Source organism: Podarcis liolepis, assembly GCF_965112155.1.
Source record: "Podarcis liolepis genome assembly, chromosome: 8".
In the NCBI taxonomy this organism is placed as follows: Eukaryota; Metazoa; Chordata; class Lepidosauria; order Squamata; family Lacertidae; genus Podarcis; species Podarcis liolepis.
In genome coordinates this window covers 6,834,031-6,855,702 of record NC_139560.1, presented here as the reverse complement: position 1 = coordinate 6,855,702, position 21,672 = coordinate 6,834,031, and the positions used below count along the sequence as shown (strand labels likewise).

The following is a 21,672-nucleotide window of genomic DNA, read 5'->3' as shown; positions in this document are numbered from 1 at the left end:
CACAACATACAAGATGCACTTGGTATCAGATTTCCTATACACATTTTGGTTAAATTACTTCAAATTAGTGTGTTAGGAATATAATTTCAGAAAACTCAATTGTGCTTATTTCTCCTTTACTGGATGGAAAAAACAAAGTGAGCTTTGTTTTAGCACCTTCACACAATGGGTCTGGTTTTACTATTTTAGGCAGAAGAACACAAAAAAAGGTTATGACTTGTACTTTATTGAACTGGTTAATTAGCACACTTAAGTTGGAAAAGAAAGAAGTAAAATTAGATGTTTTACTGGATCAGTTAGTATTACAAACCTTTAGAGCTTTTACTATCAAAGCTGCAAAACAACAACAATCCCAATGGATCATCTAGCACTTATTTTATTGCAATATTTTACAAAACCATTTATTTGTCTGATATACTAGTTTGCTTTTCCCCAACAAAATTGTCACCATACACAATGCCTTACCTATCTCTTCCCGCACCAAACATTCAACGCAGCCAGGCAAATCAATTTTTGTGATAGTGTTCGCTTACCTTTACATGACTGAAGTCACCAACTTTGGTGGTTTCTGGTGGATTGATAGGTTTGTTCTCGACTCGTGGTTTTATCACTTGTCGAAAAGGACTGGAAAGCGGAAGACCACTCACGCTAATTCCATCTAAAAAGGGGGGGAGAGAACATTATTATTCCTCCTTTCAAACTCAGAGGCACTTAAAAAGAAATATCAGTAGGTGACCAGATCTTTGACAAGCACCTGTGTCCACCCGGTACTAGGTAATAAACCCAAATCACTCAAGATTCAAAATAGTTTCTTCGATGCACAGAAATTTCAAGGTAATATGACAACTGTGGGAATTGACAGTTCTAACTAGCACTGGGCAAACTCTCTCGTGCTCGTCCTGGTCAGACCCAGAAGCAGACTGATTTGGCTTTTTGTTTTAAATCGATTCCAAAGTCAATCTATGAGGCTTGGGAAATAAAGAACTCCTCCTCCTCCTTGGAAGTTCCCCTGCTCCCCTTACTTAACTGCAAGCAGGGATGGCATTTGAGAACAGAGGAGAGATATTATATACCCTATACACATGGCTATTACTAGAAGTAAGGCTGGCCCTATGCCTCTTTCATTATACAGCTACCACAAGCAAAGCAAGTGCAAGTCTTTGTGGCACCCTTATTAATACCACTATGCAATCCTGCATCCTTTGACAAATCTGATATCAACGAAGGCAACGTGCCTTCATCCAAACTGCTTATTAACACAATACTTCCAGCAAACATTCATTGGAACAAAGCCTTCCAAAATCTCTTTAATAATACTTGCTTAACATTAAATAATGGATAACGTGAATATTATGTATTCAATGCTGCAAGAGTTAATTAAAATTTAGAGTCAGCAGACCTTTATCATTAGGTCTTAATAAATTTCAAAATTATTTTTGTCAGAATGGATTTGTGGGCACCGACAAAACTCATTACTGTAACTTCTAAATAAGTTATGTACACAGCGCATCTACTGCATTATTTAAAATGTTACTTTTATGAGATTCTGTGCAATACAACTTTTCAATTACACACAGGGGAATGTTGAAAAAAGAGGTTTCTGCTTTGCCCCATTGCTTCCTTATCTTACTAAGATGCACAAGCATGCTGTTGCATGGGGGGAATGGAGGGGACATCAGGATGGGAGCTGAACACAGCCCTCCAGACCTCTCTGTCTGACTCCTGGATTTCTCATTAGGCCACACTCCTCAGCTACCCTACGCCACACCATCCCCGAATTCAGTTACATGCACACATCATCACTGCATCCTTCATTGGTGAGAATGCCTCTTGCTTGCCTGGATGGAGTATGGAAAGAGGGGTGTGCATGTGTAGGAGCCTCTGACTTCACATGACTGCAATGTAGTCTTACTGTACTGTACAACAGGAGGAGTTACATCTGTAGCTCCCGACTTTTTTGCCTGTTTCTACCACTGTTGTACCCAACCCTCACAAAGTTGTCAGAAGGGAAATACAGCCCATGGGCTGAAAAAAAAAACGTTCCTACCCCTGCTGTTGAGTAAGAATAGCTTCTCAACTTACCATCAGTGCGGTTTTAAATATTTCTGGGAAATACCTGATGGATTGCCGTATGGATGGTCTCTTTCCCAATTCCAACAAGGGGTGGAACCAAGAGGTGGGAAAAGACACACTTGTACACACAAGTTCTGGGCTTGCAATAGAATGGATTGGACCCATAATGTTTAAAAGCAGTAGGGGAAAACATTCACTAGCAACTTTCCACTAGGCACCGAGAAGGGATACAGGTGAATTTATTCGACTTGAGTAATTCATCTGGAAAGTTGTTTAAAATATCATGTATGATATTATGAAAATATCATGCTCTTATTATTCTTGGTATTACTCTGTCCCAGATCCCAAAGCCATACTTTAATTAAAAACACTATTCAGATTACATATCAAGTTTACCAGATCTGACCACATGCTGATTCTCAATTACCACTGCACGAAGGAATATGGTAAGATTATATTAAGCGCTAATGGGAAAGCTTGGTAAACTTTGCCTCTATCCAAACACAGCTTTGGAGTTATTTTAAAGATGTGTAGTCAACTAGATCAGCTGCTGGTTCCATTACAGCCAGGGTGGTAGTTGCCATTAAGGTTGCAAAGTAAGAGATGTCATACCCTACAGCTTTGAAATATCACTAACTAAGCCAAAATACCTACCAAAAAACCCCACTGCATACCAAAAAAGAATCCAAAACTCACCATCATTAAGGTCTTGCAGGAGGTTTTCCTGGCAGGAGAAGTCAAGCTTTACTTTAATATACACAATAAATGTAGCAATGTGTCCTGGTTTCAGAGGAAACTGAGAGAGCGTGTCTTCCAGATTCCAGCTCAGAAAGTCACCGAACAGCTTTCCTATAAAAATAATAACAACAACATACAGAAGTTATGTGTAGACAAACACAATAAGTACACTGGGTCAAACTATAAAATACCCAGTGTTCAGTATGGCTCCTCCTGAATATGCAGAATTTTCTTTTTCAAAAAAACACACACGATTTCTGTCCACTTTTATGGAAAAAGTGACTAGTAAATATAATAGTGGATGATCGGGTTGTGAACCCGATCCGTGCAGGATGCACATTTGCAACCTGCAGGGTTCGCAACCCGCGTCAGCACATGCACGGGTTGCGATTCGGCACTTCTGCACATGCGCAAAGAGCAATTTAGCACTTCATGCAGGACTGCCGAAACCCGGAAGTAACCCGTTCCAGTACTTCCGAGATTCGGCAGTCCGCAACCCCCAAAAAACGCAACCTGAAGCGGCTGTAACCCGAGGTATGACTGTAATAATTACATCACTACCTAGGCCCAGAATTCTCAATTATATTTGGAGCTGATATATTAGTAAGCAGCCAGGTTTCCAGGGTATGGAGGAAGCAGAATGCCTAGAAAATAACTCCCCCTGAAAGTCAGGTTATTTAATACCTATTAAGTGCAATATGGGGGGGCACACACACACACACAAAAAAAACAACTAGAAAAAGTTCAGTGTATAACTGCATGCTCTGAACACAAGAAAACAGGGCAAGAGAAGTGGCATATGGGTTGCAAGAGTAATTGCTGGGGTTTTGTTGCCACCTGCCTGTCTTGAGATACAATGAGTTGTACCTCTGGGGTGAAGTCAAACTGCTGGAGAATCTCAGCACCTGCTATGGCTGCGGAGACCGCTAACTAGGTCTTTTTGCTGGGTTAGCAGCATCAAAGCAATCTCTCTGGGGCACAAGCTTGGACATAGAAATATTGGGCTGCCCAGATGACAAGACCCTTCTCTCGGCCTCACTGGTGTGGTCCAAAGGAAAGCAGAGGGATGCGTTTGGCACCAGTTTGGCTGCAGGAGTCGCCGGAAGGAGGCGTACAAGGTGCCATCCAACTGCCTTAGGGATTCCACTCCAGATCTGTGTAGTGTTTACTCTTTTGCCTTTTCTTCTCCCAAAAATGTCCCGCAAGTCAGCGGGTAGTTTCTGGGGTAGGTGAATTATTATTGATTCAATTTATATCCTCCCCTTGCTCCCGAAAAGGCCCAGGGTAGCAGTATTAGAATTTGAGAATGACAGAAATAAAATTTACATTAGTCAGATTAAAAGGCTATGCCTATTAATTTATTTCAATCATTTATTTTTATGATGAGAGCACAAAAGTAGATTCTAAATATTTGCAGCATGTATCACTGCTGAGAACAACTAAGAGATCACCAGAATTTGCAGGCTTGTGCAAAGAGTTATATTTTTTAAAGGCCCAAAACATTGTTGCACTTGTTTGGATCACTGTTTGTCCGAGTGCTTCGAAGTAACTAAATTATTAAAATACATATTTTTAATCTAAAACTTGCACAGTTAACTATTTTTCCTGTAGGAGTCAGCCGGAGATGCATTATTCATTACAACAGTACTGCCAACTATTGCCTTTATTATCAGAAACACAATAACGAATATTTTTTTCCATTCCAGTAAAAGTTTATTTAAGATGCAAGCACATCAAAAAAATGGCCACTTTCTGACATCTTATTTTTAGTAGCCAATTTTAAGTTCTTTCTATCAAGGTGGTGTAGTATCTTCAGGTCCACTGACCAATGTTGCAAATGTTGTCTTCAAGCAAAGCTCACCTGTGACTTCCTTACTTATCAAGTCCTGAAGTTAATGGAACTTATTTCAAGATGACATTTTGGCTTTCAGGCCAAGGGAGCCGGCATTTGTCCACAGACAGTTTTCCGGGTCATGTGGCCAGCATGACTAAACCGCTACAGGTGCACAGAGGACCGTGACAAATGCCAGAGCACATGGAAATGCCATTTACCTTCCCGCCGCAGCAGTACCTATTTATCTACTTGCACTGGCATGCTTTTGAACTGCTAGGTTGGCAGGAGCTGGGACTGAGCAACGGGAGCTCACCCCGTCGCGGGGATTCGAACCGCCGACCTTCCGATCGGCAAGCCCTAAACTCAGTGGTTTAGACCACAGCGCCACCCACGTCCCTTTAATGCCATGGTTTAAAGTTAGCTTAATATCCTGGCTTGTTTGTAAACTACTGAACAGGTTTTTTTTGGATCACATACAATCTGATGCTCTGATTAAGAGCTGAATCCTGGCTCATTCAGGCCCTCACACCAAGGGAGGGATGAAGCAGCTGCCAAAGCACCTGCACAGAGCTTCTGCATATCCTGGCTTACTGAGCAAGGAACTAATCATGCAAACCAGGCCAATGTGATTTCAACAGGAAATTAGGTACACGTTTGGTGGACTACATCCTCAGTTCACATGCCTCTTAATTTTTTGCATATCTCATAGAAGAATCATAATTTAGTAGCTATTCAAACATTCAAATGTGTATGTGCATCTCCGGTGATTTTTAAAATACTTCTCGGTGAAGCTTTCTTCCCTAGTAGTGTGTTAAAAGACTGCAGCTTAAAGAGAGCTTGTAAGAAGTCAGTGAGGAATGCATAAACTCAATAAACTGTTTCTTGATCGAAATAGTCATGGAAAATAAAAATTTAAAGAAGAAGAAGAAAGAAATAGTCATGGAAACAGAGTTTAGAAGCTTTATAGTAGTGTGGACATTTCTAAACAGTGCAGAATGCTTTTTTTTACCTTTTACTTTGGTGCATTATCATAAAACACCTATCTTGCAAAATCTGCATTAGCTGCCTGTCTATTATCAAGTTCAATTAAAGGTGTTAAGACTAACATAAAAAACCCTAAACATCTTGGGCCCTAGGGAGGTGGCTTTTCCATTTTCCTCCTGCTAGTCTTCTTTGTACGGTTGAGACACTGATAAATGAAATGGAATCATTATGAATTATATATGTTTTAACTGTATTATATTTATTGCTTTTGTTATTACCAATGTGCACTTTTATGAAAACCCCTTTGATGTCTGCTTGACAGAAAGCACCATATAATAATCTGCAATATTTAATTAAATAAGGTTTTGGGCTTACAGAAAATACTTCTCTTTTTAAATCCGATAAACTTTAAACCCTGTATCAAAAATAGTCAACAACTATTATTATCTTAGGTGGTTTTATTTTTTGATATTTATCTGTAATTAGAAGGACATCAGCATTAATAAAATCTGAAAATACCTTCAAGATTATTCCTTTCCAAAATCCTTGTTGGTACAAAACAAAAACTGAATCCAGCGAAACAATTTTAGGTTTATTCTTTGTTAAAGTATAAGGTGTTGCTCCTGCCACCAGAAAGAGCTGTGTATTATATAAATGACCAAGATTCTCTGGGTATCAAGCAGCAAACTTGGAGAGGTGGGGATTCTCACATAAGTCTTGTGGAGGAAGCATATACAATACCATCCCTCCAGTCCCTTCATCAATCATAACCGCCTTTCTCAAAATATATGCTTATCACATAACTTATGAAGAGCCATCACCAGAATTTTATTGTTGCCAATTTCCTCCTCATCCCTTTCCTCCTTGTGTACTGTATGCAGGTATCTTTGATGAAGTTAGTTGGAGGTCTCGAGGTGCCCAGCCTGTCATTTATTTATTTAAATCCCAGCTTTCTTCCATCTTGTACATTCCTCTTCAATTAGGCTTTTGGCTAAATAACCTTCTATGTCCTTTCAAATGTTTTTGCAGGAGGTGGGTTGTTATTCGTCTGTTTTGTATTTGTTCTTGTTTTTATTATGGGCTTTGCGTTTTGGCTTTGGTTTTGGTTTTTTAATGCTGGAAACTGCCCTGAAATCTTCAGCTGAAGGGTGGTATACAAATTTAATATAATAATGATAAGAAGAAGCAGCAACCGCCAGTGGGCATGGCTGTGCTGCACTCAGAAACCTTGAGGCATCAATTGCAAATACCTTTCGTGTTGATCATTTTTGATGTGACTTCCAGCTTCTCCAAAGGCTCTGTTCCAATATTTTCCAGCTTAATGGTGAGTTGCTGCGTCTCTCCATTGTAGAGCTGGACAGACACATTGGTCGCTATTTCATCTCCTGAGGAAGGCTGTAGCATGTGAGCAGACCTTCAAGAATGGCATGAAAATACAAGTGAAAAACACATGCAGCATTGATAAACATATGAAAATTACATTATCTACCTTTATGATTTTATTTATTATTATTTTTTGTCCTGCCCTTTCTCCAAAGAGCCTGGGGCAGTATACCTCTTTTTCCCCCCATCACATTTTATCCCCACAACAACCCTGTAAAGATATATTAGAGCCGAGGAGCAAGGTTATCCATTGCATATCTCAGCTGAGCTGAAATTTGAGCCCAGATCTTCCCAATCCTGGTCCGATACTGACCACTACAGTATGCTGGCACAGCTTACTTACTCCTCTCCTTTCCGTGTGACATATAAAGATATTGACTGCATGTGCTACTGCACAGGTGATAATGGTCATTGTGGAGAATTCTACTTTGGCCTTCCAAGAAGAATCTAAAGAAGAATTTAAGACTAGGAATTGGTGAGTTACTTCTCCTTGCAGTGCAAGCTATTGAAAGTTAACACTGAAGCCACTGTTGCCCTTGCTGGTTAATATAGTAATCCTCAAGCTAATATCTTTCAGGATAAATTTCTGTCCTTACTTGCTGACCCCAACAGTACAGTGGTACCTCGGGTTAAGAACTTAATTCATTCTGGAGGTCCGTTCTTAACCTGAAAGTGTTCTTAACCTGAGGTACCACTTTAGCTAATGGGGCCTCCTGCTGTCGCCGCACCACCACGCGATTTCTGTTCTCATCCTGAAGGAAAGTTCTTAACCCGAGGTACTATTTCTGGGTTAGAGGAGTCTGTAACCTGAAGCGTCTGTAACCTGAAACATCTGTAATCCAAGGTATCACAGTATAATAAAATGCTTGATGTTTTCACTAATACAAACACATAAATTTGAATGGGAACACAATATAATGTTATGTGGTTCTTTGGAGCGTGGACGATTCCCCTAGTTCCTAACGACTTGAAAATGATCATTCAGGTTTCTTACCTCGGTAATGAAGTACTAATTTGCAATCTAGGTAAAGCTGGAATGACTTCCACTGTGCAACCACTGGTCTTTATTCCTGGTAACTTATCCAAAAGACAATCACTGAAGACCCCAAAAACTGAAGTGTGATAACCTGCCATCAACAGAGACCACATCAGGAGTTTATTGTCAAGTCATGGATGGAAACCCCACTGTAGTTGAAGATGTCAGAAACTTGATATATAGGGAATATACTGAATAGTTTAGTGACCTTGGTACCAGTGACTCATTTGGGCCCTCCTTACTAGCTAATTATGATATAAGTAGTTAGCAATTATCTATGAAGAGCTATTTAGGAAATGTCCAGGAGCCAATAATCCTCAAAACATAACTAACATTGGTTAGGGGGTAGGGGTTGTCATGGGAATGGGATGGGGGCTAAGTGGCAAATACAGAGGCCAGTAAATTTTAATCCTGTTTAGTATTCACACTGTGAGCCAAAGTCTTAAGAATATGTATCCGTCCATTTCCTATTCATTTCATTCTTGCATGTTTTCACTCATAAATCAGTTACTTCCCATTTTTGCATTAAGCTATAATTTCTTTAAAAATAAGTATTTAAATTATTACATATTTTCCTTGAAAAAATGCACTCTTCTAAAAAAACGCATATTTCTAAAAACCTTTCTTTTTCAAAACACACTGCGGCGGGGGGGGGGGAGACCTCACCAAAACATTTGCAAGTGCAAACAGTTATGGATAGCTAACTTCTGAATCACACTTTCGTGTGGGAAATGGGGATCAGGTCAGTTCATTTTGGGATTCACGAAAATCAAATTCCACAAATATCTCTACTAGAAACAAGAGAATTTTGCCAATTTGCCAAATTATGTTTTAAGCGAACTGTTTTAGGATTTACCTTGGACTACCCCAGGATCTCTGCTGCCCCTTTTCTCCCATATACAGTAATCTACAATCCAACAAACACCATTCGCCTCTGAGATGTTCAGCTACAATAGAGAGGGTTTTTTTATACCAGACTCCTGACTCATTTACTGGAAAGCACATTAATTATAAGCAATTTAAAGATAAGCCTCTTGTTTTCTCATTTCTATGTACAGTTAGTAGGCAATTAGGTTAGCTCAATATTTTCTTTTTAGAATCGATTGATACAATCTAGACTTCGTTTATGAAATTTGTAGCCCACCCTTCATCTCAAACGGCAGCAACTATATGCAGTTTTAACAATAGGGTAATAAGTAGACACAGTGAGATAGACAGCTTCTATTTCCTGTATGGCTGGGCGGAATTACAGTAAGCAAAAGGGATCACTCACTTCTAAACAAAAAATGGCAGGGGATTAGAACTGGCTGCCATTTAGAAAATCGACAACTTCTGAAGTATGAATGGAATAGAAAAGCAACAACAGTTTTTACCATTGATAGTGATCTGGCCTGCAGACTGTGGGACACCAACAAGTGTTACTGGATAGAGGCCGGATTCTGCTGGTAAAGAGAGAGCTGCAGGGAGGGATTCAAACTCCACTCCACTTGTCAGAAGGCCCTGGAGGAGGTGGAAAGCATATACATAACAGACACACATAAGAAGTCTATTCAACTTGCATCAAAGAGAGTATAAATGCTGTCTGCTGGTGCTTATTTATACTGCTTTACTATTTATACTGCTTTACTGTTTTTGCCACTCTTCCAAGGAAGAAATAGTGGGATATACAGTGGTACCCCGCAAGACGAACGCCTCGCGAGATGAAAAACTCGCAAAACGAAAGGTTTTTTCGTTTTCGAGTTGCCTCGCAAGACGAATTTCCCTATGGGCTTGCTTCGCAAAACGAAGCTTGCCCCGGGGACAGCGGGTCTTCTCTTTTGAAGCAAGGGGCTGCGGGGAGATCGCTTCTCCCCACCGCCCCTTGCTTCAAAAGAGGTCCGGGGACAGCGGGAAGAGCTTCCCGCTGCCCCCGGACGTCTTTTGCAGCAAGGGGCTGCGGGGAGATCGCTATCTCCCCACAGCCCCTTGCTTCAAAAGAGGTCCGGGGGCAGCGGGAAGCGAAGCGCTTCTTCCCCGCTGCCCCCGGACCTCTTTTGAAGCAAGGGGCTGCGGGGAGATAGCGATCTCCCCGCAGCCCCTTGCTGCAAAAGAGGTCCGGGGGCAGCGGGAAGTGAAGCGCTTCTTCCCCGCTGCCCTCGGACCTCTTTTGAAGCAAGGGGCTGCGGGGAGATCGCTTCTCCCGGTGCTCCGAAGCCGGGCGGGGGGCAGGGGACACCTCCCGCCGCCGCGGGGACACCTTTTGAAGGTCCAGGACCTCTTCTGAAGGCTGGCGGGGGGCAAAAGTCTTTGTCCCCCCTGCCTGCCTTCCCAGGGGCTTTTAAATCGCCCCGGACAGCGGAGAAGTCCTCCGCTGTCCGGGGCGATTTTAAAATGCCACCCGCCAGCATTTTAAGATCGCCCGGACAGCGGAGAAGTCCTCCGCTGTCCCGGGGTTTTTTAAAATGCTGGGGGTGGGAAGAAAAGCCCTTGTCCCCCCCCCCAGCCTTCAGAAGGCGGTTTCCCTAGGAACGCATTAATTGATTTTCAATGCATTCCTATGGGAAACCGTGCATCGCAAGACGAAAAAACCGCAAGACGAAGAGACTTGCGGAACGAATTAATTTCGTCTTGCGAGGCACCACTGTGAATGATTTTAAATAAAACGTGTCTGCATTGAAAATGGGGCTTTAAATTAAGGAAGCCATGCATCTCATCCAATACACTATTGGAACCTGATGTTCACAAATATTAAACCAGCTTGCAAAGGTTTTTGGTGCTTCACTTTTAGCACTGTGTTTACTGTAATGATCAGACTGCTTATTATTATACAGTGGTACCTCGGGTTAAGAACTTAATTCGTTCTGAAGGTCCGTTCTTAACCTGAAACTGTTCTTAACCTGAAGCACCACTTTAGCTAGCGGGGCCTCCTGCTGCCGCTGTGCTGCCACCACATGATTTCTGTTCTCATCCTGAAGCAAAGTTCTTAACCCGAGGTACTGTTTCTGGGTTAGCGGAGTCTGTAACCTGAAGCGTCTGTAACCCAAGGTACCACTGTATTTCATCTGCTGCATTTAATATTGCAATTTTATTATTTTATTGTACATTGTCTTAAGTACATTTGTAGAAACAGAACAAACTATATTGTGTGTGAAACATTTCTAATTTTGTGTCCCCTCCAACTCTATCAGAATCATTAAATAATTGTAATCTGCAGTGAAAGGGTATATGATAGCCCCCGTAGTCTGAGTCACTGGCTCTTAACATTACTGTCAGTTTTGCATTGAGATTATCAACTGTACACAGTAATTACATAGGCTTCATACTATTTATGCAATACCACAATGGTAAATCTAACTGCAATGGAGATTTCCTTGCAAAGCAACCCCAAAATAAGTAAGCATTACATAATATTATGTAAGTTAAATGTCTGACAACTGAAATACAGTAGTGCCCCGCAAGACGAATGCCTCGCAAGACGAAAAACTCGCTAGACGAAAGGGTTTTTCGGTTTTGTGTTGCTTCGCTAGACAAATTTCCCTATGGGCTTGCTTCGCAAGACGAAAACGTCTTGCGCTTTTTTCTTAAAGCTGCTTGAAGAGGCGCAGTTGCGACGGACCGTGCTTCGCAAGACGAAAAACATCGCAAGACGAAAAGACTCGCGGAACGAATTATTTTCGTCTTGCGAGGCACCACTGTAGCTAAGTTCCAGCTCCTAACCAGAAGAAAAAGCCAACATAATTGCCTTTCCTTTCTTCTTAGGACTTATTACCAGTGAATTGTCTCTGTGAATTGAAAAAGTCCCACTGGTCAGAATAATATACCACCATCTGCTGGAGCAAAGGACGTTTGGTTGGTTAGATTCACGAGCAAGTGGGTCAAAGAATCACTCTAATGTGATCTCAACTGACACGGCAGTTAGCTGAATTAACTGCAGAGTGTGTCTGAGGAGACACAGTATTATTCAGCTCAACAAATGACAACAGCCAATAGCCATTTCACTCAACACAGATTGAAGGCTATCTGGGTGCATTAACATGAATCAAAACTGTAGAACTCTGTCATCTACTTCCAAAGTGACAAAGTGCATTGAGACAAATCCCTAACAGAGGACAGAGGCCTTCACTGTTGTGTGTATGAAAGAGTTATGCAGGCTGAAAGCAGAAAACCTGAAACATGTTTTTGAACATTTACGTCCCACAATGACCAAGGCTTTGCAATGAAGATTGATTTTTTTTAAGTAACAAAATAACACACACACACACACCCAGTAAAGAGGTATTGCATATCACTAAAATCTTATTCAAACTCACAGCCAAAAGCCTTTTAGAACATGAGCTTTATCCTCCTCATAAGGCTAAGAGAGAGGGACACTATGCTGCGGTATGTACTGGGTGCTACTTTTGCACTTAAAGATGATATATAGAAGTCACTAATTTATATTTATCTTATTTTGAAATTTGGTGTGTTTAGTATCATTCTGCAAATCTCTGCAAGATTTCATAGCATACAAGCCTCTGGTATATAAAATAGTTGGTGATTAATTTCAGCATTAACCATGTCTGATTGAAAACACCAATTTCATAATGGAAAAAGTCCCACCCCCACTTCTGATATATTTTCCTTGCAGTGATGAAATGACTGTACAGGGCTTGCTTCTTTAAAAAGATGTATTGGGGGGGAGGAATCAGAGATTTATAAAATTATGCACTATATGAAGAATTCATTTTAAGGTTTTTTTTCCCCCTTTCCCTGAACACAAGCACTTGAGCACATCCATTGAAATTGATGGGCAGGTCATTCAGGATAGACAAAGGGAAATGATTCTTGAAATCAATAATTAACATGTGGAATTGGTGGTCACAAGATGTGGTGATGGTAACTCAATTAGAAAGGGGTTACAGAAGCTAATGTAAGAGGAAAGTCTATCAATAGCCATTAACTATAGCTTTACTAAACCTCCCTGCAAAAAGGCATGCAACTCTGTCCCCCAGCGTCTAGCACTCAAGACAGGAGAAGGCTGCTACCTTCAGGATCTGCTTGCGATTTCCCAGAAGTATATGGGTGGTAACTGCTGCAAACTAGATACTGAACTTACTAGATGAAACCTTGGCCTGATCCAGTTAGAAAAAAATAAAAAATCCCCCCCTTTATTATTTAAGTATGATCATTCAAAAATAAAAGTTACTTCTGTATAACAACATGCTTGAAAATCCAAATAATTTATTGATAAAGCTTTGCCACCAAGCACTAGATTATTAAGACATCACTTTCACTTCTGCAAATCATCTTCACATAAGTTGATATAGGTAGTTTGTTTGGGACTCTTCATATTTTATGAAATCAGCCAAGGTGCACTATTAAAATACAGCTATTTCAGCTGAACAATGACTGCCCTTGTGTGCATACCATCCAAACCCTTTAATTCTAGCCTTCGCAGTGTCTTGTCACACATTTCCAATGGTTCCGACTAAGGCTAGAACTCTTTCCTCAATTAGCATTATTGCTGTGTGGACAAAGACCCAGGGATGAGGAATGGGGCAAGATTTGACAGACACAAGAAACGATGAACACAACTCCATATTCATCCAGCAATGCCCTTAGGAAAAGAAACCAAGGAGTTTTAAAGAATGTAAAAGCAGAAAGCAACAAAGACCTGGGGCTAAATTTAGAGGGCACAGAGATGTCAAGTTGAAAGGTCAGAAGAAATTCGGCGGGAGGAAAAGTTACATGGACAAAGAGGAACATAACTATTGCTGCTAGCGTGCCTCAAATCCTTAAGAACTCCAATAGAAACATAACTTGGCTTAAAGGAGAAGTGTTATACTTGATCTCAAACCTTGTTTATAGAATGAACTATTCTATAAAGGAGGTTTGAGATTAAGTATAATGAAATACAAATACAGTGTACCTCAGGTTAAGAACTTAATTCGTTCCCAAGGTCCGTTCTTAACCTGAAACTATTCTTAACCTGAGGTACCACTTTAGCTAATGGGGCCTCCCGCTGCTGCTGCCACGCCGCCGCCACGTTATTTTTGTTCTCAGCCTGAAGCAAAGTTCTTAACCTGAGGTACTATTTCTGGGTTAGCGGAGTCTGTAACCTGAAGTGTCTGTAAACTGAAGTGTCTGTAACCCGAGGTACCACTGTAATTAATAATAATAAATCCCTAGTCAGCAAAAGGCAATGGTTCTATCCTTGCTTGTATACACTAGTATAAATGTTCAACAGCATAAAGCATATCAAACAGATATTAAGAGGGTGATCACACACCCTCATTGCACAGTCCTCTTCCCAACAATTTCAGCCATTTGTCCCATCTCATTTTAAACATGATGTTAACATCAATAAGGCTAATCAGGGTTTCAAGTCAACCAGGCTTTGAAACATACCATATTTTCTACACGGAGTTCAAAAGGCATTGGATTGTACACCATCAGCTGAACTTCACAAACATCTCCCTGGACCCACTGAAAATCTGTATTAAAAAAACAAAAACATAACAAGTTTCAGAGTTGCTGTTGTTGTTTTTCAAAAAGCTACATGCATACTTTGTTGCTGTTATCATATATTGCTACAGAGATATTGTAGATATCCCACAGGCCGTCCATACAGGCTGCCTCTCGCACGGCGACCGTACAGGCTGCAGCTCTCGCGCACCATCCATATGGGTGTCTGTATGGGCTGCCGCTTGCACAGCGACAATAGGAAGTCTTGATCCCCACGTAACCCAACTTTTGTTGCAAGATTATGCTAAGCTATAACAGCAAATCTGCAAGCATTCTGTTCCTCACGCTTCCAATAAGCACTGAAAGACTGAAAGGCATTCTTGCAATCATCTTCAATGATACTATAAAAATGTGAGCTGCTTGTATCCTTCTTTCCTAGTGGCAGCAGTGGATTAACACATCATGAGCTGCAAACAAAGGCAAGATGGATACAAGCAATCTGTGCCAAATTGTCTAGTCAGTTTTATAATCGAGAGGAGGAAATAGCGTATTGATCCAAAAACTGGCAATAACCACTTGATTCAATTTGCAAGATGAAAACCAGCAAGCAAACAGTGGTATATCAAATATTCAAGCAGGAAGCATTTTAAAACGTAATGACTATAAGAAATCGTTTTCTTACCAATTTTTTTACTCCGCTCCTCCCCACGATTGTGAGCGATGATTGGAGAATATATAAAGGGACTCTTTGTTGACATGTTCTGACCCACCAAGCTTTTTATTTTCTGTGGCCGAAGGCTAACAGGGAGATTTAAAAGTTTGACAGATCTGTTAAATGAACAAAAAGGGTTGTTTTTGTTAGGATATTTCCGTTCCACCTTAAAAGGGAGCAGGCTGTGTGAGTCACAGAGTCTGCGCATTTCCTGTTCACAGGATGTTTATGTTTCTGTTGCTTTCGTTTTCTCTCTCTCTGTCGGAGACACTGATGCAGGCAGTCATGTCTTTCCTTGTTCTGATCAACGCTGAGTAAAACTTGTAAATAATGCTCTCCTGCGTGCGACTTCTGCTGTGAATTATCTGCTGATAGAGTGTGCATGAGCTCTAGAATGTGGCAAGATATTTTCTAGAAACTCATGTTGCTAATTGCTGATACTGCGTGCCTACGGGAGAATGATGGATCGTCCGGCAGACAGCTTGGGGCCATGATGGACTTTATCTCCCTGGCAGTATCCCAACAGTTTTAATATAGCAAAGACACCTAAATTGAACATGCAGTCAGAATATAAACAAGGCAGCATTAGAAATTCTAGTAAAATCAGCTTAGAGTAGTGGGGGGGGGACAAATTGCAAGAAGAATAAAGGATTATCAATTCCTTAAATAAGCATGGTTACTATAAGCCTGGTAACCACACATATGGCAATGCATCTAGCTTGAATTCAGAACTTCAGTGTCTGAGGCCTAGTGAGCTCTGAAAGACTGTGTGCTCAGCGATAGTGCTTAGGATTATTTTCCATTCACTATGTAGATGCTACATCCCATATGTAGCATAAAAAGCAAATTATATATCTTAAATTCTTACTGAAGGGTAAAATTATTTCACATTCTGTGGCCATAACACTGATGCCATGCCAATATTGACAATTAATTCTCTGGGAAGAGACTTCATTGACAAACATATCTCAGGCAAAGCCACTATACAACACAAAATAAACAGGTATAATAGCAACAGTTCAATCCACCATGGAGCCATCTATGGCAGCATCAGCCAACACAACCATGAAAGTAGAGGAAAGGGTTAAACTAGTATGAAAGCAAACAACAACAAACCAAGATAAATCAGAAATAGTGATATGATGCTGAGACATCATAATTATGCATGTATTTGGGTAGTATTAAGAAGCAAATCAAAGGGTGGGTGGCGCTGTGCGTTAAACCACAGAGCCTAGGACTTGCCGATCAGAAAGTCGGCGGGGTGAGCTCCCGTTGCTCGGTCCCTGCTCCTGCCAACCTAGCAGTGCGAAAGCACCTCACAGTGCAAGTAGATAAATAGATACAGCTCCAGCAGGAAGGTAAACGGCTTTTCCGAGCGCTGCTCTGGTTCGCCAGACGCGGCTTAGTCATGCTGGCCACATGACCTGGAAGCTGTACACCGGCTCCCTCAGCCAATAAAGCAAGATGAGCACCGCAACCCCAGAGTCAGCCACCACTGGACCTAATGGTCAGGGGTCCCTTTACCTTTAAGAAGCAAATCTCTGGTATTCAGGGGATAAGAGGCAGTCTCAACTATGCAAGTTGAGTGTCCTCAACACAATGACTCCTTACACAACTGCCTGCTCCCTTCGAGAAATATTGTTACAAGTCAGAAACTGGACAGATGGTTACAAGGACAGAAACTGTCCCATTCTACTGCAGCTGACCCATGGATCACAAAGCACGTTTTGACGCCTACAGTGCAAAGCATGAAAACCAACAGGACCAAGCAATTCAATTGCAGTTGATGGTTACCTTACAATAGGAAGTTTAGTGAATGGCACAGGGGGAAGCTTTAAACCATCTGGAAGCGTAATTAATTCCATCGTCCCAGGGCATTTTGAGGTGTAGTTTTCTAGACTTTGTGTTACATCTTTCTTTTCTGAAAAGAAAGCACAATTCTCCATTAAAGTTGTCTCAAAACAGTAATATTCAAAAGCACATAATTTATCCAGGATTACAGCTATTTTTATTTTATTTTGCTATGTATTGTGATATACTGCTTACTCTCTCCATTACTTTCTCTCTCTCTCTCTCTCTCTCTCTCTCTCTCTCTCTCTCTCTCTCTCTCTTAAAAAATTACAGTGAACTTCAGAACTCCACTGATGTAATATTGGATATGATCCTGAACCAATAGTAGTTAAAACACACACAAGCAAAATACTGAAGATTCCAAAAGCAGCAGTCAGTGGAACAATAAAAACATTTTTACAGACCTGGCAATATATGACAGGGCTTTCCAAAGCTGACATGACGCAACTAAAAAGAGCCAGGCTTTGATGCCTGTCCACCTAACCTCTGTAGATTGCACTGTTTGGAGAAGGTCTTCCCCAGAAGATCTTAATTAATAAATAATAATAATAATAATAATAATAATAATAATAATAATAATAATAATTTATTTGTACCCCGCCCATCTGGCTGGGCCTCCCCAGCCACTCTGGGCGGCTTCCAACAAAGATGAAAGATACACTAAAATGTCACATATTAAAAACTTCCTTGAACAGGGCTGCCTTCAGATGTCTTCTGAATGTCAGGTAGATGTTTATCGCTTTGACATCTGATGGTAGGGCGTTCCACAGGGTGGGTGCCACTACCGAGAAGGCCCTCTGCCTGGTTCCCTGTAACTTGGCCTCTTGCAGTGAGGGAACCGCCAGAAGGCCCTCGGAGCTGGACCTCAGCGTCCGGGCAGAACGATGGGGGAGGAGACGCTCCTTCAGATATACTGGACCGAGGCCATTTAGGGCTTTAAAGGTCAGCACCAACACTTTGAATTGTGCTCGGAAACGTACTGGGAGCCAATGTAGGTCTTTCAAGACCGGTGTTATATGGTCTCGGCGGCCGCTTCCAGTCACCAGTCTAGCTGCCGCATTCTGGATTAGTTGTAGTTTCCAGGTCACTTTCAAAGGTAGCCCCACGTAGAGCGCATTGCAGTAATCCAAGCGGGAGATAACCAGAGCATGTACCACTCTGGCGAGACAGTCTGCAGGCAGATAGGGTCTCAGCCTACGTACCAGATGGAGCTGGTAAACAGCTGCCCTGGATACAGATTTAGCCTGTGCCTCCATGGACAGCTGTGAGTCCAAAATGACTCCCAGGCTGCGCACCTGGTCCTTCAGGGGCACAGTTACCCCATTCAGGACCAGGGAATCCTCCACACCTGCCCGCCTCCTGTCCCCCCCAAAAAGTACTTCTGTCTTGTCAGGATTCAACCTCAATCTGTTTGCCGCCATCCATCCTCCAACCGCTTCCAGACACTCACACAGGACCTTCACCGCCTTTACTGGTTCTGATTTAAAAGAGAGGTAGAGCTGGGTATCATCCGCGTACTGATGAACACCCAGCCCAAACCTCCTGATGATCTCTCCCAGTGGCTGCATGTAAATGTTGAAAAGCATGGGGGAGAGGACAGAACCCTGAGGCACCCCACAGGTGAGAGCCCAGGGGTCTGAACACTCATCCCCCCCCCACCACTGTATGACAGTGCCCCCAGCTCCCAGCCCCTCAAGATGGTCCAGAAGGATGTTAAAACACATATTCAGATTCTGACAGAAGTAGGCAATCCTTGAGACAACTTGACAATGTATTGAAACAACAACTTCAGTCCAGAAAGAATGCCAGTTTACCTGTTTCAAACCTGCTGTGATTTGTCCATTTTTAGATTAAGAGGATTTTCAAAAGCTCTTTGTGATATAACTTGGTAGGGAAGGAAACAAGAATTGGGAGTCTGCTGCTCAATCAACAGAAGTCAGGAATCCCACTTAGCATGTCTAAAGGAGCCTCTCCTTTAGTAACATCTATATAAATTGGTTACAGAAAATATATTTGTAATTTTATTTTTATTTTTTAAAAAACATACCCTGATCAGAAAGAAAATCCAGCATGGTTTGCAAGAGAAAAGACAAATGTCGGACAGAAAGCGCTGGGTTTCCCATTCTTCTTGAAGCATACACCAACTCGTGAAGCAAACGCATCTGCACGGCAGCCCAGCCACGGTGAGTTCCTTAAAAACAAAACCGGGAATGTTTACTGCAATAAATCTCGAAAGTGAGAAGCAATCAATACCATCACGAAATTCATTCGATGCTGAATTTTACAAGGCTACTAGCTCTAAGGCTCAGCATTATGCTAGACCTACTTCCCAAGACAACCGTCCCATGACATAAATTTTTAAAAGCCACGCTGCAGACTAGGGTAGTTAATAAAGGATAACTTATTTAATGCCCTCTCAAAAAGACCTTCAGTGCCAAGATCCCATGCCTACACAATAACACTGCTCCTAGTGTAAGGCCCCTTCAGTTTTTACTGGGCCCAAGGCCCCTGAAAATCTCAAAGCCTATGCACAAACCTTCACATTTTCACTATACCACTGAATAGTGCCTCTTCTGCTACGCAGTAAAATCTTACTGCCATCTGGAAAAATCAAATTAATATTTTCCATTTCATCAACTAAATTATACTGTAGCACTGAACACAAATCATCATAATCACTCAGATGTTTATTAATGTTCTTCAAATCCAAGATACATTTTCTCTCAAATCCTCTCATTACTGCATCATCCACACTTAAATTTAGGCACTCAGGCTAAACATAAATCACTTTTATCATTATCCTCCGAAAACTGGACTTAAAATTAATTACCTCACATTAGTTACAATCAAAAAAAGAAATTATGTAGAAATAAGTCCTGTCAAGGTTTGAATGCCATACTCACATATTTGAATAAAATATGAAATATGGAAGCTAATGTTCCCCAAATGTAAAGAGACTTGGGGTTGTGTTCAGCTAACTGTTACTCAGAGTATACCCACTGAAGTTAATAGCCATGACTACCTTAGGCCTATTAATTTCAGTTAGCCTACTCTGATTAAATGTTAGCTGAATGCAACTCTTTCTATAATATACGTGTTTAAAAACTACCTGCAGCTTTCATGAAGCTATTAATATTAGCTGGTATGTAATGTGGTATATAATTTTATTATATGCATTTGCAACACTTTCAGAAACTACAGTGTGGATCATATCCTATTATAATTCAGGACTACAACTGAAGATTGACAGTGGCTGTATCCTTCCCACCACTTCACATGTGATTCTTCCTCAGGAGTACCTGCTTCTTTAGATTTTATGAGGAATTTAAAAATAACTATGCGGGTGGCGCTGTGGGTTAAACCACAGAGCCTAGGACTTGCTGATCAGAAGGTCGGTGGTTCGAATACCCGCGACAGGGTGAGTTCCCATTGCTCGGTCCCTGCTCCTGCCAACCTAGCAGTTCAAAAGCATGTCAAAGTGCAAGTAGATAAATAGGTACCACTCCAGCGGGAAGATAAACGGCGTTTCCGTGCATTGCTCTGGTTCACCAGAAGTGCCTTAGTCATGTTGGCCACATGACCCGGAAGCTGTACGCTGGCTCCCTCGGCCAATAAAGCAAGATGAGCGCCGCAACCCCAGAGTCAGTCATGACTGGACCTAATGGTCAGGGGTCCCTTTACCTTTACCTTATGACAAATGTTCTCAATATAAACTGGTATTTTTAAAGCAGTGTTTTAGAACTGGGGGGAGTTCCCCCTAAACACTAGGAATGCATAAATACTAGGATTCTGATTAATTGGTATACGGATTAAAGTACAGAATTGTGCCAGACAGGGAATACAGTGGTGCCTCACAAGACGAAATTAATCCGTTCCGTGAGTCTCTTCGTCTTGCGGTTTTTTCGTCTTGCGAAGCACGGCTATTAGCGGCTATTAGCGGCTTAGCGGCTATTAACGGCTTAGCGGCTTTAAGAAAAAGGAAACAAACTCGCAAGAACTCGCAAGAAGTTTCGTCTTGCGAAGCAAGCCCATAGGGAAATTCGTCTTGCGGAACGACTCAAAAAACGGAAAACTCTTTCGTCTTCCGCGTTTTTCGTCTTGCGAGGTACCACTGTACAGGGAATTCCTGGGCTGGCTTATGCAAACCAGCCTGGCCTAGCTAGGGCCATTAAGGGAACAAAGGTGGGCCACTGTGGAGAGGAATCCTTTAGCCTGGGAGGTGAGATGTCACCAAGGTGGTGGGGTGTGTGTTTGAGGGGGCAGGAAAAGGGAGGTTTGAAGCAAGGGTTTCTGGGCAGGCGGAGGAAGTACGGCTGAGATCCATCTTTGTGGGGAAGAGGGGAGGTTGTCTGCAATGCTTTGGGTCATGCTGTAAGATCTAGACTCCCTCCATGCAAACCAAAGGTGTAAATGGGCGAATAAACCCTATTTCTTAAAGCACGGCAGTCTCCACCATTTCTTCTATTCTCCAAAGGGGCACAGACCCTGTGTGTGTGCCTGTAGCCCCATGCGCTCTGGCCATTGCTTGGCGGAGAGAAGACACAGTGCATTTGTAAGAATATACTTTCAGCCTGAACATATTCAAGAGCAGACCTTATTGTGAATCTTCCCCATCTCCACAAAAACATGTTTGCCCTC

General features: G+C 41.7%; 1 protein-coding gene across 4 annotated transcripts in view; it reads right to left on the bottom strand.

The window, feature by feature from the left end:
• The window catches only part of TRAPPC9 (trafficking protein particle complex subunit 9), a 262,165-nt gene that overhangs the window by 217,630 nt on the left and 22,863 nt on the right, over nt 1-21,672 (bottom strand). For all 4 annotated transcript variants that reach the window (XR_014529074.1, XM_083516565.1, XM_083516567.1 and 1 more), the window contains 9 exons: nt 19,082-19,225; nt 16,978-17,104; nt 15,154-15,299; nt 14,415-14,500; nt 9,422-9,548; nt 8,007-8,139; nt 6,880-7,043; nt 2,770-2,922; nt 534-658 (listed from right to left, as the gene is read on the bottom strand). Coding sequence is in view for 3 of the 4 variants with exons in the window: in XM_083516565.1 (XP_083372691.1) it covers nt 534-658; nt 2,770-2,922; nt 6,880-7,043; nt 8,007-8,139; nt 9,422-9,548; nt 14,415-14,500; nt 15,154-15,299; nt 16,978-17,104; nt 19,082-19,225 (1,205 nt within the window). In the remaining variant the exon portion in view is untranslated. The remainder of the gene's footprint in view (nt 1-533; nt 659-2,769; nt 2,923-6,879; nt 7,044-8,006; nt 8,140-9,421; nt 9,549-14,414; nt 14,501-15,153; nt 15,300-16,977; nt 17,105-19,081; nt 19,226-21,672) is intronic.